General features: G+C 52.1%; 1 protein-coding gene across 3 annotated transcripts; it reads right to left on the bottom strand.

The window, feature by feature from the left end:
* Window positions 1–6,424: 6,424 nt before the first annotated feature.
* On the bottom strand, window positions 6,425–15,317 carry Bsnd (barttin CLCNK type accessory subunit beta). 3 transcript variants are annotated; one of them, XM_085686355.2, is made up of 4 exons: window positions 14,878–15,317; window positions 10,774–10,856; window positions 9,371–9,625; window positions 6,425–8,441 (listed from the first exon to the last, which is right to left on the bottom strand). In XM_085686355.2, the coding sequence occupies exons 1-4, from the start codon at window positions 14,971–14,973 to the stop codon at window positions 8,036–8,038; spliced, it is 840 nt and encodes a 279-aa protein (XP_085542481.2). In that variant the 5' UTR covers window positions 14,974–15,317; the 3' UTR covers window positions 6,425–8,035. The 3 variants fall into 3 exon arrangements, with proteins under 3 accessions (XP_085542481.2, XP_048309414.2, XP_085542482.2); XM_048453457.3 differs by having other exon boundaries at window positions 14,797–15,299; XM_085686356.2 differs by lacking the exon at window positions 14,878–15,317 and adding an exon at window positions 13,213–13,457.
* Window positions 15,318–20,533: the final 5,216 nt, after the last annotated feature.

The following is a 20,533-nucleotide window of genomic DNA, read 5'->3' as shown; positions in this document are numbered from 1 at the left end:
ACTCAAGTTGTAAGAGCTGGCTGGAGATAAGTCTAAGCTATTGGCTGAACATTTATAATTAATAATAAGCCTGTGTGTGGTTATTTGGGGGAATAGCTGGAAGAATAGAGCTGATCGGTGATCTAGATGGAAAGCTCTACCTATGTAGATAGTCCTAGCAACAAACAGAGTTGTCATAAGTGCCTTTGAATCAGTCATAATTAATCAGCTGTGAGTGTGCAGGTAATCGCCACAAGCAAAACCAAAGAAAGAAAAACATAACAGTCTTCTGATGTATGTGTGCTCTTTTATAGCCTGTCCCCTTTCTCTTAATTCTATACTACCAAATTGGCCCATATCAAGAAACACACTCAGTCACTCATTTAATAATGATGTATTGAGAATGCAATGCATTCTGGGACCCTATCTGGGCATCATGGAGCCCTGCTTTTATGAAGCATAGAGCTAAATGAAGCACACAGAAACTACAGGAGAAATGCACAGAGAGTGTGTGGCTTAGGTTTTGCTGTGTGGCACAGAAAAATGGGTCTGGGCTTGACTCAACAATGGTGATCACCACATTGAGCAGAGGATCACAGAGTTGAATGGAGGGTCATTGTGTTGGCGGGGGAGTCACTGTGTTGAGTGGAGGATCATCATAGGGAGAGGAGCCTCACCGTGTTGAGTGCAGCATCAGTCTGCTGATTCGAATGGAGTCACTATGGTGTCTGGTGGGTCACTGTGTTGAACAGATAGATATCCCTGTGCTGAGTCATCAGATCGAATGGAGAGTCACCACAGTGAGCAGAAGGTCACAACGCTGAGTATCTGCACAGAGTCCTCTTCCTGGGGTGGGATGGCTTAAGCAGCCTCTTGTCAGTTAGATCTTAACATGTTTTAGCTTTATCAGCCAGTGCCCTCTGAAAGCCCATTTTACACACTGCCTGCTCACTTCCTTAGGATAAATTTCTATTGTAAGCTATAGTACCCAGTAGCAGTGTTGCTGGCTGGTAGGGGGCTGCTGAGCCTGAAGCTCATTCTTCGGACCTGTTCTCCCCAGTACACCCACGCTTTGTCCTCCAAGACAGAGCCTATGCCCTGCCTCATCTCCAGAACCACTTTCTGCCTCACTGTTGTCTTTCCAAAATGTTGCAGGTACAGGGGCAGCATTATGTCTGGCTGTTTTCAGCTGCATTCCTATCGTGTTCCTGGAGTTGCTGATCTTTTTGTTCTTTCCCTATGAGATTTTAGCTCCTTCCTACTGATAGATTCCTCTCTCCTTCTGTCAACTCTTCCCCTTCCCAACACACACACACACACACACACACACACACACACACACACACACACACACACACTTCTGTTACATATGTTATAAAATCCCCTTCTTCTTTTATTGTGGGTTTTGCTTTATTTTCTCAACTCCTGTGTGAAATACAACAGACATTTTTACAGAGCAGTGTGCAACCTATCTCTGCTGGAAATGCACTTCAGCATCTATGGATGCAGAGCGGTATTTCTTACATGTTAAAAACCATGCCACTTGGAGTTATGGTTTTGTTTTTTTTTTTAATTTTTTAAGGCACACCAGGTTCCTCACGAATACCCCAACAACACCGACTTTCTGTACTAGAATAGTGTGGTCTAATCACCACACTATTTTTGCATTGTTCTTGCATTGTTCAGAACCTCTGTGTTCTTGCCAAACTAACCCTCTGGCTTTTCCTGGAACACCCAACCTCCCAAATTCAGTCTTGTCTCCCCATTCTTCCATCCTCTCCTGACACCCTCCATGCCTGTCCCTAGGTTGGGTTTCCATTTGCTTCAGGGTCAGTCTGGAATGTGAAAGATGACTCTCCTCTGGCATTTGGACAAACAGGATTCCGTCAAGTTCCCGCCGGGGAGCACTATCCACAGAACAGGTGTGTGCCTGGTACAGACCTTTCTCACTCTCTTTGCTCACTCCCTTTAATCATCTTCTTGCTCACCATCTGGCAAGTTCTATCCTCTGTGCCTCCCGAGGCTTGTCCCTCAGCTCTCAGAGAGCCATTAGCTCATTCTGCAGTTGTCCCAAGAGAGTCAAATCCCCTGACAGGGAAGGGCCAGTCACATCTCTGTCCTCAGAACCTGGCGCAGAGGAGGTACCTCGCAGAGGTTTGGAGAGTCTTTATAGTTGAATGAATGAATGAATGAATGAATGAAAGAAACCTGTCCATTCCCACCTGCTAGGCTTGTGGGCAGATGTCTAAAGTGTGCCACTGCCATTTAACCTCTGACCTCACTTGCTCTGCTCTTTCCAGGTCTAAGTGCAGACAATGCACAGATAGCTTAAGAACCTCCATCTTCTACAGGGCAGTGGAGCTGTCATCTACCTTAGGGTCTCCCTGGGACTCAGAGTTGACTCTGAGTCATCCCTGAGTTGTACTCTGGCTTCCCTGGGGCTCTGGTGTCTTGGGGGAGAAGCTCTGGGCCCAGTTGTGTGGGTTGACTGGGCCTGTGGTAAGCAGTGGTGATCTGGGACCATGGCTCCGTGGCCGCCAGGCCTGGCCTGTCATCCAGTGAGGGTCACCAGGACAATGGATCTTCATGGGCAGCCAGTGGCATCCTCCACTGTGTATTGGGTCCCTTTTATGCCTGTTAACAATATGGGTCCTCAGCATTCCTTCCCTCTGCTTATGAGTATCATCAAGTCCTCCTGGCTGTTAGGACCAAATCCGGCTCCATGCAGGAATTCAAGGAGCCCCAGATCATTGCAGCCTGCCTCTCTGACCTTGACTTCATGATTCCAGACATACCAGTTTCCTCCAGTTTGGGGGACACCCCCCCTCCTTCCATTCTCAGAGCTAGCCTCTGTCCTGCCCTCTGTCTGAGGTCTCCTGTCTCTTTTTTCCTATCTAGGTCCCAGTTTGAGGTCCTTGATAATCCAACTGAAAACAAAACATGAAGCGTCCATTCCTTCAGTGTCTCTAGCTTGCTCATTCCAAATGAAGATTGAAGGTGGGGTTCTAACTCACCAGGTTCATCCCCTGAGTCTGGAAAGGCTGGTGACAAGAGTTTGAGTGGCCGCCCAGGGCCTACATTGACTCCTAGTGCTCATTTCTGCAGCCGACAAGAGTAACGGTGGCGAGCACGGGCTTATGGAGAGCTCTCTGGCACCGCGTCCGCGCCACCACCCCACTCTGTACACAGCAGCTCAGTTCACCATTACGGAGCACCTCTGATGTCTGTTACTGCCTCTACTTTTTAGATGAGGACGATGAAGCCCAGAAAGATGAAACGTCTCAGCCAGAGTCACAGGCCCGATGGAAGCCCAGCCTCATGCTCAGGAATGGTACTCTAAAGCTGGCTCTCGGTCCCAAGCGGGAGTCACTGGGCCTATACTAGTAATCTGCAGAGTCGGGACCTGGCTCCCTCCAGCTCCGCTCCATCCCACATAACTGCTGTTCTTGCTTTTCTGAGCGAGGTGGCAGAGTGAGAGGAAGAGGCCACTGAAGACTTCCCATTTCAGGAGCAGAGATGGGCAATCACCCAGCTATCTTAGGGAAGCGCAGAAACAGAGCCGTGTAGGCCGAAATGGGTCTCAAGGACAGCATGCAAGGGGGCTGGATTCTGCTCTGGTGGAGGGCAGGCTGGTTCACGGTCCAGGGAGCAGATAGAGAATTTGAGTCAAGCATTGAGGGCTGGAAGAGATGGACACACAGGAGCAGGCATAGCCAAGTCCAGGACAGCACGAAGGTAGGTCTGTAGTATTGGACACGCGTGACATAGCGGGTGATTCAACTGCACAGGGCAGTAGAGGCCAAAACATGTAGGGCTGTGAAGCCAGGCTGAGGACTCTGACCTTCAGCGGAATACAGCGGTGTGCCGGGGGGAGGGGGTGGGAGGTGGGGGGGTGATCATGGGAGGTGTGAAAGCAAGAGTGAGTCTCCCTCATCACAGCAGTAAGTAGGCACAGGTGGGTACTCCATACGGCCTCACTGGCTGGTCTGTCTGTCTTCTGTATGTACTAGGGCCTGGATAGCCCAGGGCAACGGACGCCTCCAGCCAGGAGTTGATGATCTCACAACTAGCTTTCCTCGCCTCCACTTGGCTTTCCTCAGGAAAAAACGGACTAAAGAGTCAGCCTCCCTGAGCCTCAGTTTCCTGTCGCATGGGGACAGTGCAGCCTTGCAGGCTACGGAAGTGAGATGAAAGCAGATGGCCCAGCAGGACAGGTGTATTATCAAGTCCTACAACTATGCTGACAAGAGGACCTGCACCGGGGTCCCAGCGTGGGCCCTGCAACACCAACATCTCAGCACTGGTAGGAGACCTGGGGTACATGTATTGCCTCTGAGCAACGCTGTAGAGCTGGGCCACCATGCACCATGTTACCTGTGAGGCCCAGGACTTCCGCCCTCCTTCCTTCTCTTAGTGACTCCCGGGAGGCTGCAATAACCTCCCTAGCACCCCATCTCATTCAGGAGATGCCATGCTTGGCTCCATGACACTCGCTGCTAGAGCACCTCTGGCGCACAGACGGAAGCTTCACCCCTGTGGGAGTTTCTGCACACGCTCCTGTCGTGAGCATCACTTGGTTGCCTTGTTGAAGAACGTGTCTTGTTGAAGACCGAGACACAGTTGATCCCCACTTCACTAACCAGGAAACAGGAGCAGAGAGGGAAGGAAGCCTGACACTATCTGAATACCTGCGATGTGCCAGGGGGCACTGTACCCATCTGTCCATCTTATCCATGACTCCAACCATTCGGATTATCTTCACTACAGGAATGTAGACTCAGAGGATTGGAGCAGACAGTGACCTTTTCAAGTCTGTATAGCAAGGAGCTGGTAGAGGATGAATGTGACCGCATGTCTGTAGCTGGACTGAGGACATTTACCACATGTGGTCAACAGATTGCCCCCCTCCCAGGCTTTGCTGAGGACAAAATGGGATAAAGGGTGTGACTGTGCCAAAGAACGGGAATGGGGGATGCAATCTTGTCTCCTTTGACTTTCATGTGGAGAGGAGGGCAGATGCGTAGGAAGGACAGCAGGGTGCACAGGTCACAACAAACCATTAGCAGGCCAGTGCTTAAGGCCCCCAGAACAACTGCCTGCCCTTGCCACGCCTCCACAGAGACTTTCTCCCTAGAGTGGAAACTCCCAGAGTCAGACGGGGAAAACAAATGCCAGGATTTTCTGCCCTGGTACACAAAGCAGAACCTGGGGCTAAAGGCTTAAATTGGGGGTATGATGTCCACTGGGCTCCTCTACCACCTTCTGGCTACTCCAGGCCATTGTAAATACCTTGATCCCCTCTGATCCCATCAGACATCTAGAGGGACATCCAGAGGTACCAGTATCACCCAACATTGAATCAGTAGGCAACAGAAGGGTAGGTCCAATGTGGCAGCTGCAGTGAACAGCCAGAGAGCTAGGGAAGGCCGGAATGGAGGAAGTGGGCCACTACCCCTGCTGCCCAAGTTCACATCCTTCCTCATGATCAGACTCCACAGTGCCTTCCCTCCACCAATGCCTACTGTCACCCCTACCTTCCAGTCACCCCCACCTACCAGTCACCCCATCTCCCAGTCACCCCCACCTCCCAGTCACCCCACCTCCCAGTCACCCTACCTACCAGTCACCCCTACCTACCAGTCACCCCCACCAGTCGCCCCTACCTGTCACCCCACCTACCAGTCATCCCACCTACCAGTCCAGAGGCTGACATGGAGAATGGAGGGCTGAGACAAGGGGTAGCAAAAGCAGCCTGGCAGCAGATGCTCAGGAAACACCAACAGCAGCAAGTGGAATTAACCCACAAGACGAGCAGACACTTTATGCCCTTCTATCCCCTCCAACCACCTCTGGAGGACCACTGCTGCTTTCTCACCGCAGTGTGGCTTTGTCCAGGCTCCTCCCCTTCCAGGGCAGCAGGATCATAGGAATCAGCCTGTTCTTGATACGGCCTGATCTGGAGCAAAACTTGCCCCCTGACTGCCACCTGACAGAGGCCCCAATCCCCTCACGTATCCTTTCTTGCCAGATTGGTGCCACAGGTCGCTCCCCACCCGTGCCGCGAGCTGGCTTTGAGTGAATGGCTGTACTCAGCAGAAATGTTCGTGTAAGTGGGCTCATCCCAGATAGCCCAGAAACTTCTCACTACACACCTGTGGTGTGCCACACATGTGGGGAAGCTCCCTGCAGATCCCCCATCTGTAGGAAGGACACAGCTGACTTTCGGTTGTCCCATGGCTGGCAGCTAGAGGCTCTTGAAGTCTCTGCAGTATGATTCTGGGCATAGGGGCCACTCCCCGACTCAGCTGTCCCACATGGCCACACTGCTGTGTCCTGCTCCCTTCTCAGAGAGGCCCCTCGGTGCCAGCCATGCATGAAGCCTCATTTTATTCTGCCCGGAGGGAATGGGCAGTTTCACAGAAAAGAATTTACAGGCAAATAAAGGTGACCTTTTAATGTTGAAAACGTTTTTATTTCAGCTCTTGGTGCTGGCTCGGCTCTGATGTGGGTCACAGACATTCCTGCCTGGGCCAGCAGTATGCAGCAGCCTGTTCCGTTTCACCTCTCCCATGCTGGGACATGAGCAGGGACACCTTGTCTGTGACGCATCAACAGAGAGGAGGTGGCTGGCGGAGGCATTTTCACTGAAGAGGTAGCAATGCCCCGAAGGCAGGAGGGGCGCAGTGTGTTCTCACTCAGTACCAGCAAAATCTCTTTCCCTTGTCTGGGACCCCCGACCTTCATCTGACCCCTGTTCCTAGATGCCTCACGACAGCTCTAAGTGTGTGGAGCTAGCTGGAGGAGGTAGCAGCACCCACCTCCCTGTCGTTTCCTCTGTGCTGGGCTAAGAGCAAAGGGCTTTGCCAGATCTGCAGGCTGGGGTGACTCCACTCCTACCCCAGCTTCTGCTCTATGCTCTGGCCCCAACTTACGAGACAGCAAGCTCACAAGATTGTGAACCCTTTGGGACCAATGTCTCTTTCCAAGCTGAGTGCCAGATGTTTAGGAAATGCCAAAGGTATCAAGTGGAATTAATCCAGCAGCTGGATTTTGCCCCCTGTAAGTCAGTGCACGTGTGTTCTGCAAGCTACTGCTGGTTTCTTCAGGCAACTTTGTGCCAGGTTTTTGTGACTGTACAGAAGCCTTTAGAAAAGTGAGTTCCAGAGACTATGAAGCCATACTTATCAAAACTGGGGAGGGTGACTTTATCTGCAAAGGTTCCCAGATCTGCTGAGATCTGCACACGCTCAGCATCCCCTGGGAACTGTGGTAAATGAGGCCAAGAAGTTGTCCCAGGGCTGTGGCAAGCAACAGGCCACAGAAACTGATGCCCAGACCCCGGAGAGAACATTCTCATCTTGGGGTTGGAATGTCAGGAAAGCTGGCAGAAGGTCACTTAGGCCAGGAGATAGGAATGAGTGAGTTTCCCCAGCACAGTGAAAGAAGACAGCATGGGCATGAGCTAGTGGCAGCTGCAGGAACAGGCGAGACCAGAGAGCTGTCTAGAGGTCAGGTTAGGTCAGCAGAGGTCAGTCACAGAGCGTCACAGAACCCAGAGAAGAAGCCTGCTAAAGAAACTGAGCCAGGAGACCTCATCAGCTCCGAGTGGGGAGAGTTAAACCACCCATCACATCAAAGGACCAAACCTCAGTAGACATGGGGCCCTGATAGGCCTCCATGAAGGAGCAGGGGTCGTGGGTAGCACCACAGAAGGGCCCAATCAAAGGCCAGCATTAGGGGATGGAAAGAGATTCCGAGGGTCTGGCTGTAACCCAGGACCTCAGAAAAGCCCGCTCTTCCTCCAGGTCAGCACAACAAGCTACACCTGGAAACATCTGCTCACTGTGTGTGTGTGTGTGTGTGTGTGTGTGTGTGTGTGTGTGTGTGTGTGGCGACTGCAGCCCCCATGTGTGTTCTTTTCAGTTCCCAAGAGTCCTCAGCTCATCGCCTCACTTGACCCCCCATACAATCTCATTTGGGAGGTGGAAAACTGAGGCTAGGTGGGGTCACATGAAGAGAGCCGTGCCATCAGGCTAGACCCAGAAAACCAATCATCTCAGCCCTGGGCATCGGGCTCCAAGTCCAGCTCTTTGTCAGGGAGGGGGTCCCCAGGGCTGTCTGGTAACCCATAGTAGAGGTCTTCCTCCTCCTGCTCAGGTTCCCCTGCACTTGCATAGACACTCTCCTTCTCCTTCGTCCTCAGCGACTGCCACTGCTTGCCGGGTAGAGCTGCCTCCCGCACCTGCCCCTCCAGGACTGCGTCCTCTGATGTGGGGGTGTCATCAATGAGAGCAAAGTCCCTGAAGTGATCCAGTGGACCCCTGCTGGCCCAGAACACCCGTGGGCGTGGCTCCTCTCTGTTGGATGGGGATGGGTGAGGGCTGCCGCCTTCGCTGGAATCCATGTCCAGGTCATCTTGGAATGAGGCCAAGGGTGCAGAGCCTTGGGAACACGTTGGAGGGCTGCAGAGGCAAAGAGAGTGTGTGAAGGGAAGGCCTTGAGTCACACTGTGTGGGTCCAGACCTCAGCCACTAGTGGCAGTAAGTTCATATATCTCTGGGCCTCCTTTTTTTCCCCTTGGAAATCAAGAATGTGGATTCTCTCCCATGTGGTGCAGGGAAAATGTTCACAGCTCTCCATACAGTGCCTGGCACAGAGTAGGTACCCAAGCAACAGGGCTGTTATTTAAAAAGAAAAGAAAAAACCCTAACACACACACACACACACACACACACACATACACACACACACACAAGCACGCACACACAAAACCACCAGCTAAGTGGCTCATCCACAACTTCAGGCATTTGGGACCTTTCTCTGTCCCCACAGTCCATGTCACACTGTAGGTACCTCTGTGTCCTTTTCTGCCCCGCCTCCCCCCACCACAGCGGTCTGGGAACTCAGGAGACTGGACACCAGTCAAGGCCTGAGAACGAGTTGGTGTTCTGTAGTGATGGAGCTTGTGGATGAGTGGAGCAATCAGAGACCTGACTCAAAAACAAGGACCTGGGCTGTGCTGGGGACTAAACCTTGCCTGAGATGCTGAGCAGGTCAATGGGCCAGGCAGGATTTAAACCCAAGCCCTCTGGCTCCTGGCCTCCTGCTGCTCATGAGAAGCGTTTGGAAAAGGGAGAACTGTGTGCTGGGTACTTAAACATTGTCCCTGTGTCACGGAAATGACTGTTCCCCTGAAAGAAACTGCTCAGGAGAGTCCGAAACCAACACGATTATATAGCCAGGGAATTAAGATCAGCACCTGGGTCCATTAGAGCCCCAGGCCAACCTCATTTACCTCTGCCACTCTGGCCCTCCACTTCCTGCTCCTGACTCTTAAGTGTCCCTGCCACTAGAACTGGGCAGCATTCCCATTCCCATGCCGCCCTCTCACCTGCTCTGGGCACGAGATCTCTCTCCCTCATTCTCATCCAAGCCCCTGTGGACAACCACTGCTGCCTCCATCCAGGCCTGGGCAGTGCGAGGCTCGCCTTCCCCACCATTGCCGACTCCCGTCTTCAGCTCAGGGGCCAGCAGGGGCCTAGGGTCCTCACTGTAGCCCAGGACCTTCATTTGGATGTGCGTGAAGTCTGGAAGGCTCTGGTCATAGGCGGCTTCTTCCCACAGCCTAACATAGGGAGGCTCAGGGCTGGGTCCAACAGAGGGAGAGAAGAGGGTAGACGTGAGTTCCCTGTTTGCTATAGGAGCGTGGCCCCGCTGATTTCAAAAGAAAAACTTCAAGGTGTCACTGTAGCCAGGCCACAGATAGTGAGGCTGAGGCCTGATCCCCAGTCAACATCACAAAGTCTCAAAAGGTATCCACAGCCTGTAATGGTAAGATGGCGAAGGCCCAGCAGCAGGCTCTGCTTGCTGAAGCGCAACCCAAAGCACCAATCAGCGCTCTGCCGCCCAGCAGCAGAGTAACAGCTGCCTGTGGGCTCCTTGCCTGCAAGGCTGGGAAGTGATTGCCTCTGCACTCCCTGTCACTCCAGGAGGTGCCGTGAGGAAACTGAGGCACAGCAACTGAAATTGGCTTGTACACAGAGTGACACAGACCCAGCTTGGTGGGTCAGGGCAGTAGCACTCTGTTCTCTGCCCTGTTCTCTGCCCTGTGGGTTTCAGAGACTAGGTCTTTGTCCAAGGTCACAGGAGGTGACCAGACAAAGGAAGAAACCCCAGGGTGCCTAAGGTAGCTTTAGCCCCCCCCCCCACCAGAGTTTGGGGGGGGGCCCCACCCAACAGGGTGTGTCCAGTGCTTCTCACTGGGGCACTTCACCCTGTGGTTCTGGAATGGGAAAACGTCAGCATTACAAACTATCCCAAGCAAAGCAGAGGGCTGTGACGCTCAGAGCTCTAGGGCCTGCAGCCCAGCCTTTAGAGCTTGGGAGTCGCAGCTCAGGGGAATTAGCCAAAGCCAAAGGGTTCTTGGCTCCATCCCAAGCCAGAAGCAGGGCTTGACACCTCCACAGCCAACTCAGGCCCAGATTCAGACCTATCCTAGCACTGACTTCCCTTGAGATCTGAGGTTTGTGTTTCTCCGAGCCTCGGAGTCCACATCTATAAGACAGGAATGATGATGTTAGCACGCCCAACCTGAAAGTTTGAAACTAACCGTGATTTCTAAGAATGTGTTCTCAGAAAATGGGAGGCAAAGAGGAAGCTGACTGGGATAAGACAGAGACACCAACATCCAATCCAGCTCTCCTGATCCCCTCCCTCCTTACCTCTTCCCTAGCTCCCCTCCTCCCCTCTTTTGACCGGAGGCTGGACTGAGGTCCCCATTCCCCCTGGGCTTACCTCTTCACCTCCAAAAGCCTGTTCTCCATCAGGCTCAGGGACTTTGGGGACAGAAAGTCAGAGTCTGCCGGCACGAAGGTGATCTGCAAGGAGAGGGGAAAATGATCTCTGTAACTGACCAGGAATAGAGCTGATGGTCGCCACACGCTCTGCCCGCTGGGCCCGGAGCCTCTGCAGGCTTCTCTGGCTATTGTAGGAGAGAAGGACGCAGTAGGGCCTCTGTTTGATGAGCGAGTTTCTGTTCGTGGCTCAACCCCAGCGGGTAGACAGATATCTAGGTTCCTGTCTGAACCATGTTCTCCCTTTACTGAACAGTCTCCAGAGAACCTGCCCTGTGCAGACACCACCTGGACACTGGGGGCAGCAGTGAGTGAGATGCCCCACCCTGGAGTCTTGGCCCACCATTTTCCAGAGGTATCCACAGAGGGTGCTCTGTCTGCACCTGGTGAGTGGATGGCAAACCAGGCACTGACTTGTGCTTTACTGGACACAGAGGCTGTGGGTGTGCCCACAAAGCTCATCCCTGAACGTTTGATATCGAGCAGCCTAGTTCCAGGGGTGGCCATTGGATCTGGGAAGGAAGGCCGTGAAGGAATGAGTCAGGTAAAGCAGAAAGAGCCCTGCCATTGGGGCCCTGGAGACAGGAGGACATCTTCTCACTACCAGGCCCTTGCTGTGGATCCTGGGATCCATCCTTCCTTCCAGAGCCTCTTTGAAATCTTCTAGTCAATGAGAGAAGCCTCCAAGAGACACCGGCTCCTCCATGCGCAGAGAAGCACTGTGTCCCACACCCAAGAGGTGACCCAGGGTCCACTGATGGGTGGTAGACAGCAGAATACAGGGGGCATGCACACAGCATGCCTGCCAGCCTTTAGAAGGAAGTTCTGATGCACATTACATCAAAGATGAACATTGAAGACACGGTGCTGAGTGAGACACGCCAGACTGGGGTGGGGCAGAGGCAAACACTGAAAGACTCAGCTTTCAGGGTACACCAAGTTGTGAAAGTCAAAAGGAGGCTGGTGGCTCCCCAGGACTAATGAGAGTGGTAATGGGGAGCCATTGCATAGTGGGTGTAAATCTTTCATTTCCCAGTTTGGAACGAGTTCTGGAGATGAGCTGACCACATTGAGAATGAACTAATGCCTCAGAACTGCATGCTGACTGGAGGTTAAAGCACTGTATCCTACGCTTATGTGTTTAATACAAGGGGCTCTCTCAGTATGGTATCTGGACACACGGCTTCTCAGTAAGTCACAGTCTAGCCCAACGAAGACCAAGCCATCTGGACACACACATCACACACAAGTCTGAACATCTTTCATGCAACATCTGATGGCCCCCCCTTCTGAGCTGCTCCAGAGTCATAAACAGCACTGGTACAGTGAGGGAGGCTCTGCCTGCACCAGCAAAGTTTCATGATGCTGGAAAGAAGGGGGTGGGTGCTAGGTAGAGGATCCTTACATTCCCGAGGAGGCACCTCCTCAGGTGTCTAGGCATCTTATATTTGCACTAAAGATGCCTTTGGCCAGCTGGTTCCATACTTTTTAAGATTTATCTTTTTCCTCTCTCATGACCCAGGTATCATCATCATCATCATCATCACTATCATCACCATCGTCGCTACCATTCCCATCACCATCATTACGTCACCACCATTGCTAGACGTCATCACAGCCGTCATCATCGCCACCAAAATCATCACCACCGTTGCCATCACGATCACCACCGTTGCCGCCATAATCACTATCATAACCATTACCGTCATCACCATCACTCTCACCATCATCATTGCCGTCACAACCACCGCCATCATGACTACCCCCACTGATGTGAGAAGCAAGGAGGACACAGACAGGAAGCAGCATCCTAGAACACAGATTCTCTTTCCAAAGAAAGAGGAAAGATATACAGTATTGGTGATCAGGGGCAGGATCAGACCTGGAAGCCCTCAGAACATCAGACGAAGAGTTTCAACCTTTTATCCACAGCCATGGGCATTCCAGGGGAACTTTTAGCAGGAGAGTCGCATCAGATTTGAGTTCAGGCTGAACACCGACCAGTCCCCAGAGGGAGGAAGAATAAAGAGGAAAGCCTTCAAAGGGGACAGGTCCTTCAACCACTAGGTCCTGGTTCTGAGCTCCAGCAGAGCCAAGGCTCCATTTTCCCTGCCACCCCACCCCTTCATCCCCGCTCCCCTGTTCCATCTCGACTTCCAGGCCCAGCATCGTCAGTAGCCCCCACACTAGACTTGCCCTGGCTTGAGTCTCCCTCTTGACCCATGCCTGAGGCTTAGGTAAGCACCAAATCTAACCAGGTTTGTATGCAACACCTAACAGGACAGCCATGATGAAGAGTAGGAGCCCTTTCTCCTTCCTGTTCTGCCGTGACAGCTCTAACAGCCCCGTCCTCCCTGCTTCCCCTGCAGCCTCCCAGTACCGGCAACATTCTCTCCAGAACAAGGCCTCTGCACCCACATCACCCAGGCATGGTACCAGGACCTCTCCTGTCCCTGTGGAACCTTTTGCTCCCTTCCACTTGGCCATTCAAGGCACAGAGTGGGGTGGGGGAGGCTCTGCCAAGGTCATAGACTTGACACAGGGCACAGGAACTTGAATTGGGGTTTGAGGGACACTAGGAGGTGTGGGTTTCCACCAGCCATACCACCTCCCCACACAGGAGCACGTGAGCCTTTCACAGTTACTCATTAATGCTCAGCCCCATTCCCCCCTCCAGCCGCCCCTAGGAAGGATGCTTTCTTCCCAACATCCCCACCTTCCCTGGGTGGTGACGCGGTGGCTCTGGCCTCAAGGCCCTCTTTTCCCAGTGACCTCTGCTCAGGACATTGAGCGTAGAGAGGAGAGTTGACTGTAAACTGCTTTGTAAAATGGCCCCAAACCAGTTCGAACTGCCCAAGCTCCAGATATAAGTGACAGACCTGGGCAGGCCACAGAGAGGGGGAGGGCTGGGAGAGGCTGGGACCTGGACCCAATTCTTAGAAGTCCTTCTGGTACTTGTCACCAAAGTGGGGAGGGGAAGAAGAAGCTGGCGGGGCTGTTAGAGTCAAGACTCAGATATCTGCCCCCCCCTCCCACTCTGTGTCCTGACCCACGTTGTATAGTTAAGGGAACTGAGATTTAGAGAACAAAATGGCTCAGTCTCCTGGGAACTCAGAGACAGAACACAAGCTAGACTCCTGTTGTTCTCATATCTCCGTGTCTGTAGCTAACAAGCTGTGTGACATTGGAAGAGTCACCCTACCTCTCTGGGCATTGAAGGTTTACAACACCTGACTGTCGACCCCTCAGAGCTGTGTGGGAATCAAGAAGAGCAACAGCAGCAGCAGCAGCTGTTTGCCTAAACACAGCATGCCAGCTGCAAACATACCCTTCCCATCTTCCACACATCACCCCTGGGCTACCACAGGGCTAGGCAGAGCCCAGACTGGGGAGTCATTTTACAGATGAAAACACCGTGACTCGGAAAGACCCAGCCTGACAGAGCCCTCAGCAGCTGGGGGCACAGAATGAGGCACCCTGGGTGGGGCACCCGGGATGGAATACCCACACCCAGGGCATAAATGCCAACCTGAGATCTGTGTTTCAGAGTCCTGCAGAAAACACAAAACACTTGGGATAGGGTCGGGTGAGCTGTGGGTTCAAGCTTGGGAGAGAGTAAATGCAGGCCAGCTTCTGGTCAAACACAGAGACAGTGCATAGATCCCATTGTGTTTCTGTTCTGGCCGGCTCAAGACCCAGACATGGGGGCATTCTGATCAGCCGCAACAAGAGACGGATGGATAAACAAAAGTATACGCCCCCAGAATAGAGAGAATATGGGGAGTCCAAATGAGAAGACCATAGCAGTTGGAGTCAACGGGTTGGTACCCTGAGACAACAAGGGCCACATGTCTTTCTGCCCTTGCCCCAACCCCCTACCTTAGAATAGCATTGGCACATACCCCTGCCCCAGTCCCCTACCTTAGGATAGCATTGGCACATGCCCCCTGCCCCAGCCCCCTACCTTAGGATAGCATTGGCACATGCTCCAGATGACGCCCCCAATCACCATGACACTCCCCATAGCGTAGAAGGTACCATAGACCTGGGGTCGATCATGACTCATAAGGAACGTGCCGAGGGACAGCAGGAAAAGGCCCAGAATGATGAAGCCGATTCGGAAGGTCTTCTCCTCAGTCATGATGGCTAACCAGTCCTGATAGCTGACCAGCTCGCCGGCAGAGGGCTGCCCACAATCTTAAGCGAATGTCCAGCAGGCTCCAGGACAGATGAGACACTGCTTGACTGAGGCATAAAACCCAAATCAAGGAATGGTCACCACAGGTCCAGCTCCCAGCCTTGGGCCCAGCAGTTCTGCAGGGCAGGAGGTGAGGCGCGTCAATGGGCCCAAGAGCCCAGCCATCTACGTTTCTTCCTGCCACTCTCCTTCTCTCTGGGCCCAGCGGTTTGGAGTTTGTGAATCTGAGCATGGGACAGAGGCAGGGGAGGGCTGGGGGAGGTCACAGGGGCTGGGCCAGCCCTGGCTTTGACATCATCTCATTTGCCTACTGTGGAGCTGAGCCCAGACAGGCTTTGCACCTCCCAGCTCTGGGAAGCAGGGGTGGAGCCATGGCCGTGTCCAAAACCTACAGCTTGACAGTTTGGACACCTAAAGACACTTTTTCAAGGACACCTGATCGTCTAGGCTCAACCGGAGTATCTGAACCTACTAAATGGCCAGCATCCTAGCCATTCAGTTCATTTAAGGAGACAGGTCCCATATTCCCACTTCACAAATGAGGACACAGGCACCAACAAGCAACCTGCCCAAAGTCACAAATAATGACAGAGCAGCTGGGACCAGAACCCAGGGGCTGTAGGTCCCACTAGCAAGAGCCTTGCCAAATGCAGCATAGGTGAAAACAGGGCTCCAGCAGCAAAGCCCATGATGGTCCCTGATCTGTGTCCCCAGCTGTGTGGTGCACGGCCTTGCTCACCAGCTGATTGTGTCTCTCCTTCCTCCTCTGTATATCAGGGGCAATTGTAGCACCTCCCAGAACCAGAGCCGGCTCTAGCTCTTGCCTCGACATCCCCTTCATAGCCCACATTCAGCCCAGGCCTGGGGGCCAGGTGAACGAGTGCCCCTGCAGGTGTGGGCTGACTGATTGACATCTACCTCACCTGGCCTGGTCCCCAACCTGGAAAGCCATCGTTGTCCGAAAAACGACAGTCTAGGAGAAGACTTCTAGTTTTGATATGCCCGAGGGGGAAAGTCAGATCTGCCTCCATCACTGCTACGGCAGAGACTCCGGGCCCCCAGAGTGCGACAGCTGGGGTTCTTGTGAGTGACCTGTGCAATTGCAAGGGCTCTCAATAAGCTGCCTGAATCCCTGTATTTGGGGACTTTCCTGTACGGGCTGTGCATGTCCCTCATGCCCCATTGTGTTCACCCATGCACCTCTCCTAGCATGGCCATGGGGTCCCTTCCCAGAAAGGGCTCTGCTCTCTCTCCCACCATCACCGTCCCTCAGCTCTGTCCAGCTGTACTTCACAGTTTGTAAACGCCCCAGGAACTGGGACTAGGCACCCTGAGAAAACTGCCCAGGTACCAAGTCTCTGGTTACCTCCAGTCTGATTCCTAGGATGAACTTAGGCAGTGGACTTCCATTTTGTCACCTTTGCACTGTAAGCAGCTGTTAGACCATCTCCTGGTCTGGTACCGGAAAGTGACAGAGAGGAGGGACAGTCATTTGGAATTGTGACTGGCCAGGGACTGATAGGGAGATATTAGAAGCATCTTAAAGAGACTAGAGACAAGAGAGGCCTTGAATGTAGAGCAACCTAGCAGGCATCCATTCAAAAAAAAAAAAAAAGCCCAGGGAATGAATCTCTGCCACATCCACAGAAGCTTCTCGTGCCCCCTGGTGGCCTTGTAGTGACCTGGCACTGTCACATCCTGTGTTCCCTACCTGCCAGGAACACGTGGAAGAGTTGCCACACCCACTTCGCAGATAGGAAGACAAAGCCTGGGGAGTGGCAGACTGACCAAGACTTCCCCAGTGCTCCCAGTGCCCTCGTAGAGGGATCTAGCTTTTGGGCATTCTTCTCCAATCCACTCATCTTCTCTCTTTGCAATAACCCAGTCTTTCTTTGCCCCTTTAGCAGCAAGGAGGAGTAAGAAACTCTGAGATAAGTCAGTGCTGGCTTAAGAGGGCCCGATCTCTTCTGGAGTCAAGAATTAAACGGTCATAGGGCAGGCCTCTCTTCCAGGACTAGCTGGGGCAGCACAAACTGGACTCCACTGGGAAAAAGAGGGTGAAAATACAAAAGGGGGTGGGGAAGAAATCTCAAAGCTGTGTGGAAAGGGATGGAAGGTGGAGATGGTGGTTATGGGAGGAGTTGGGGAAGGGAGGGTGAATATTTTCAAAATACCTTGCATGAAATTCCCAAAGGACTAATAAAAAATAAAAATATTTTTAAAAGAATGAAATGTCCAGTTGTTCTCCTGTGTGGACAGGGTGCCAAGGCAATTCCTAGTGACTTGTTGCTGTGACATACCACAGATGGGTGGGTCTCTCAGCCTCAGAAGGGGTTTCTCTTGTAGTGGACACTGGGCTAGTCTCACCACTGCCCAGGGTGAGAGTCTGTGGAGGGCCCTGCCCTGGGTGAATTGTGTTTGGCTCATCCCTCCTTCCCTGGGTCTCGGGGATCCTCACACGGGGATGGGCAAGCAGATTGTGAGTTCTGAAGGTGGCAGATGACACAGGGGACCAGGCTGTTGCACATATGAGCTGGTGGCAGTTGTGACAGCACTAACAGGGCCTTCACTGGCTCTGGCTGGGCGGGGTCCCTGCATGGCGGGAGGAGGGTTTGGCCACTGGCTGGACAGCTTTTGGCCACTGGCTGGACAGCTGTTGGCCCCTGGCTACTAGGAGGCGGGTAGTGGTGGTTTCTGGTGGAGCAACCACACTTGTCGTTCCCTGGTTCCCTGAGGGAAGGAAAGGGGAAGAAAGAAGAAGAAGGCTTGGCAGCGGCACCGGGTGGATGGGAAGGAGGTGGTAGAGCGCAGGGCACGAGAGGGGTTCTGTGGTGTGATCAGGGTGTAGCCTGTGAAATTCTCAAAGAATTTATAAAAATGTGAACCAAAACACAAACTAATGAATTGGGAGTGTGTGCTCAGAGCAATGAAAGATTGTGCTGGAGGCGGTTCCTGCTCTCCCAGGCCTGAGGCCACTCTGGCTTTGACCTTCTTCCTTGCACCCAGAGGAAGCAGCCATGGGAGTGGTCCAGGAGTCAGAGGTGTTCCAGCAGAGGGCGCATGGTAAGTGCTGTCTTCTCGAAGGCGTGTCCAACCTGTGGATAATAACTATAAATGCAGTCAAACACAAAATTGTAAATTTACTTAAAACATGAGACTTTTCCACGTTTTTTTTTTCACTCAGTTTTTCTGTTCTCAGTGTGAACTTTGTGAAAGACAGCATTGTATTGCAAGTCAAAAAGATGCCTAAAGGAATTGGGGTTCTGGGGAGTGAGCAGTCCCCACAAGATACTCAAACATAGAACACCCTGGGCACAAGTAGAAACCTAAGCCTGTGAAGACAAGGCTCATCCTAAGGAGCCAGAGCCTGTCAGTAACAGAGATCAGCCATTTTCTCCCCTCCTCGGCTTAGGCTCCTGCCACACGGGGCACTCTGGGGGTGGAGGCATGCTGACAAGAATGGCTTCAGGGGTGGGGTGCTCAGCCACCTCGTCTCCAGGAGGGTGAAACAATGGGTGTGATTGTGATTCACTGTGTGCAGCCCACCGTGGTACACACTGACCGCGTCAGCCGTCGTCCAGGTCCTTCTCGGGCTGTGAAGAGACACGATGACCAGGACAACCCCGACAAGGAAAACATTTAATTGGGGCTGGCTTGCATTTTCAGAGGTTTATCCATTATCTTCATGGCAGCGTGCAAACAGACATGATGCTGGAGAAGGAACTGAGACTCCTACGGCTTGATCTTCAGGCAGCAGAAGCAACTGTGAGCCATAGGGAGCGTAGTTTGAACAGATGAGACCTCAAAGCCCACACCCCCACAATGACACATTTCCTCCCAGGCCACACCTCCTAATAGTACCACTTCCTATGAGTCAAACATTCAAACACATGAGTCTATGGGGGCCATACCTATTCAAATCACCACATTCCACTCCCAGGCCCCAGTAGGCTTGTAGCCATAACATAGTACAAAATGCATTTAGTCCAGCCTTGAAAATCCCCATAGTCTATCACAGTCTCAACCCTGTTTAAAGATCCAAAGTTCAGTATCTTCTGAGACTCGTGAGATCTCTTAACTGTAATTCCCTGTAAAATCAAGGTCAAAAAGCAGATCACATTCTTCCAACACATGACACAGGATATACATTACCATCCCAAAATGGAGGAAAGGGAGCATAGTAAGGAAATATTGGACCAAAGCAAGACCAAACACCAGCTGGGCAAACTCCAAACTCTGCATCTCCATCTATGACGTCAAAATGCTCTTCAGATCTCCAACTCCTTTCAGCTTTGTTGACTGCAACACACTTCTTTCTCTTAGGCTGTTTCCACTCCCTGCTAGCAGCTTTCTCAGCAGGTATCCCACGGTGCTGGCATCTCCAACATCTTGGGGTCTCCAAGGCGATCCAGGCTTCACCTTCACAGCTTCACAATGGCCTCTCCGGGCCTCCATGAGGGCCACTTCTGGAACATGCTTAGCCTCAGAGGCTTTTCTTAGTCATGGAAGGAGACTCTATAACCCCTTTCTTCTATCCTTGATTCTAAAGCCAAAACTACATTGCTGAAGCTGCCAGATTGTGCTGCTTGTTGGGGCTGGGATATGGTTCCCTTGTTCAATTACATCTTCTCCAGCTTTCTGTTTTCAGTGGTTTCCTTCACTGCTTAAGGTTGTCCCAACACTGGACCTGTAGACCAGGCTGACCTCAAACTCAGAGATCTGTCAGCCTCTGCCTTCTGAGTACTGGGATTAAAGGTGTTTACTACCACGCCTGGACCTAAACTATTCTTTAATTCCTTTTCACAAATTGGAGCTTAGCTGGGTGAGGTCTTGCCCGGAGGTCACCACGCCCTTTATTCCATTTCTTAATCTGTTTATCTCCTTGAACACAGAATTTGTCTCCATTTTACTTCCTGGTGCTCTTTTCCTTCTCAGTCATTTTGTATCTTTACTTGCTCAGTTTGCTCTCTTTCATTATAAATCTTCATCAGAGTTCACACTTGTAACCACACAACAGAGTCTATACTAGGCTGTTTTGAGATCTCCTCTGCCCACAGAATTAATCCAGATCTCTTCACTTTATCTTCAGGCAGACTCTTCAGATAAGGGCAAAAAGCAGCCACATTCATTATCACATTATTACAAGAACAGTCCTGAGGCAACATACTAAAATTCTTCTCCTATTGAGCCAGATCCCTATAGTTCAGATCACCCTTAGCACAACTGTCTTCTGTGCTCCTACTAGGACGGTTCATTCAGACCCACTTAAAGTGTTCAACTGCTTTTCTAATCCAAATTCCCAAAGTCCACATTCCTCCAAACAAAAGCTTGGCAGGCTTATCACAGCAATACCCCAGTCCCTGGTGCCAATTTCTGTCTTAGTTGGGGTTTCTATTGCTGCCAAGAGACACCATGACCACAGCAACTCTTACAAAGGAAAACATTTAATTGGGGCTGGTTTACAGTTCAGAGGTTTAGTCCATTATCATACGGCAGGAAACAC

The sequence above is a fragment of the Myodes glareolus genome, chromosome 3 (genome assembly GCF_982192425.1).
Source record: "Myodes glareolus chromosome 3, mMyoGla1.1, whole genome shotgun sequence".
Taxonomy (NCBI): Eukaryota; Metazoa; Chordata; class Mammalia; order Rodentia; family Cricetidae; genus Myodes; species Myodes glareolus.
This window is presented reverse-complemented; position numbering and strand designations above follow the sequence as displayed.

Coding starts and splice junctions, on each gene's coding strand:
- Bsnd (XM_048453457.3), bottom strand. CDS start 14,973: ATGACTGAGGAGAAGACCTTCCGAATCGGCTTCATCATTCTGGGCCTT. Junction 10,857..14,796: donor TGTGCCAATGCTATCCTAAG/GTAGGGGGCTGG, acceptor CTCTCCTTGCAG/ATCACCTTCGTGCCGGCAGA. Junction 9,626..10,773: donor AGGCTTTTGGAGGTGAAGAG/GTAAGCCCAGGG, acceptor TGTTGGACCCAG/CCCTGAGCCTCCCTATGTTA.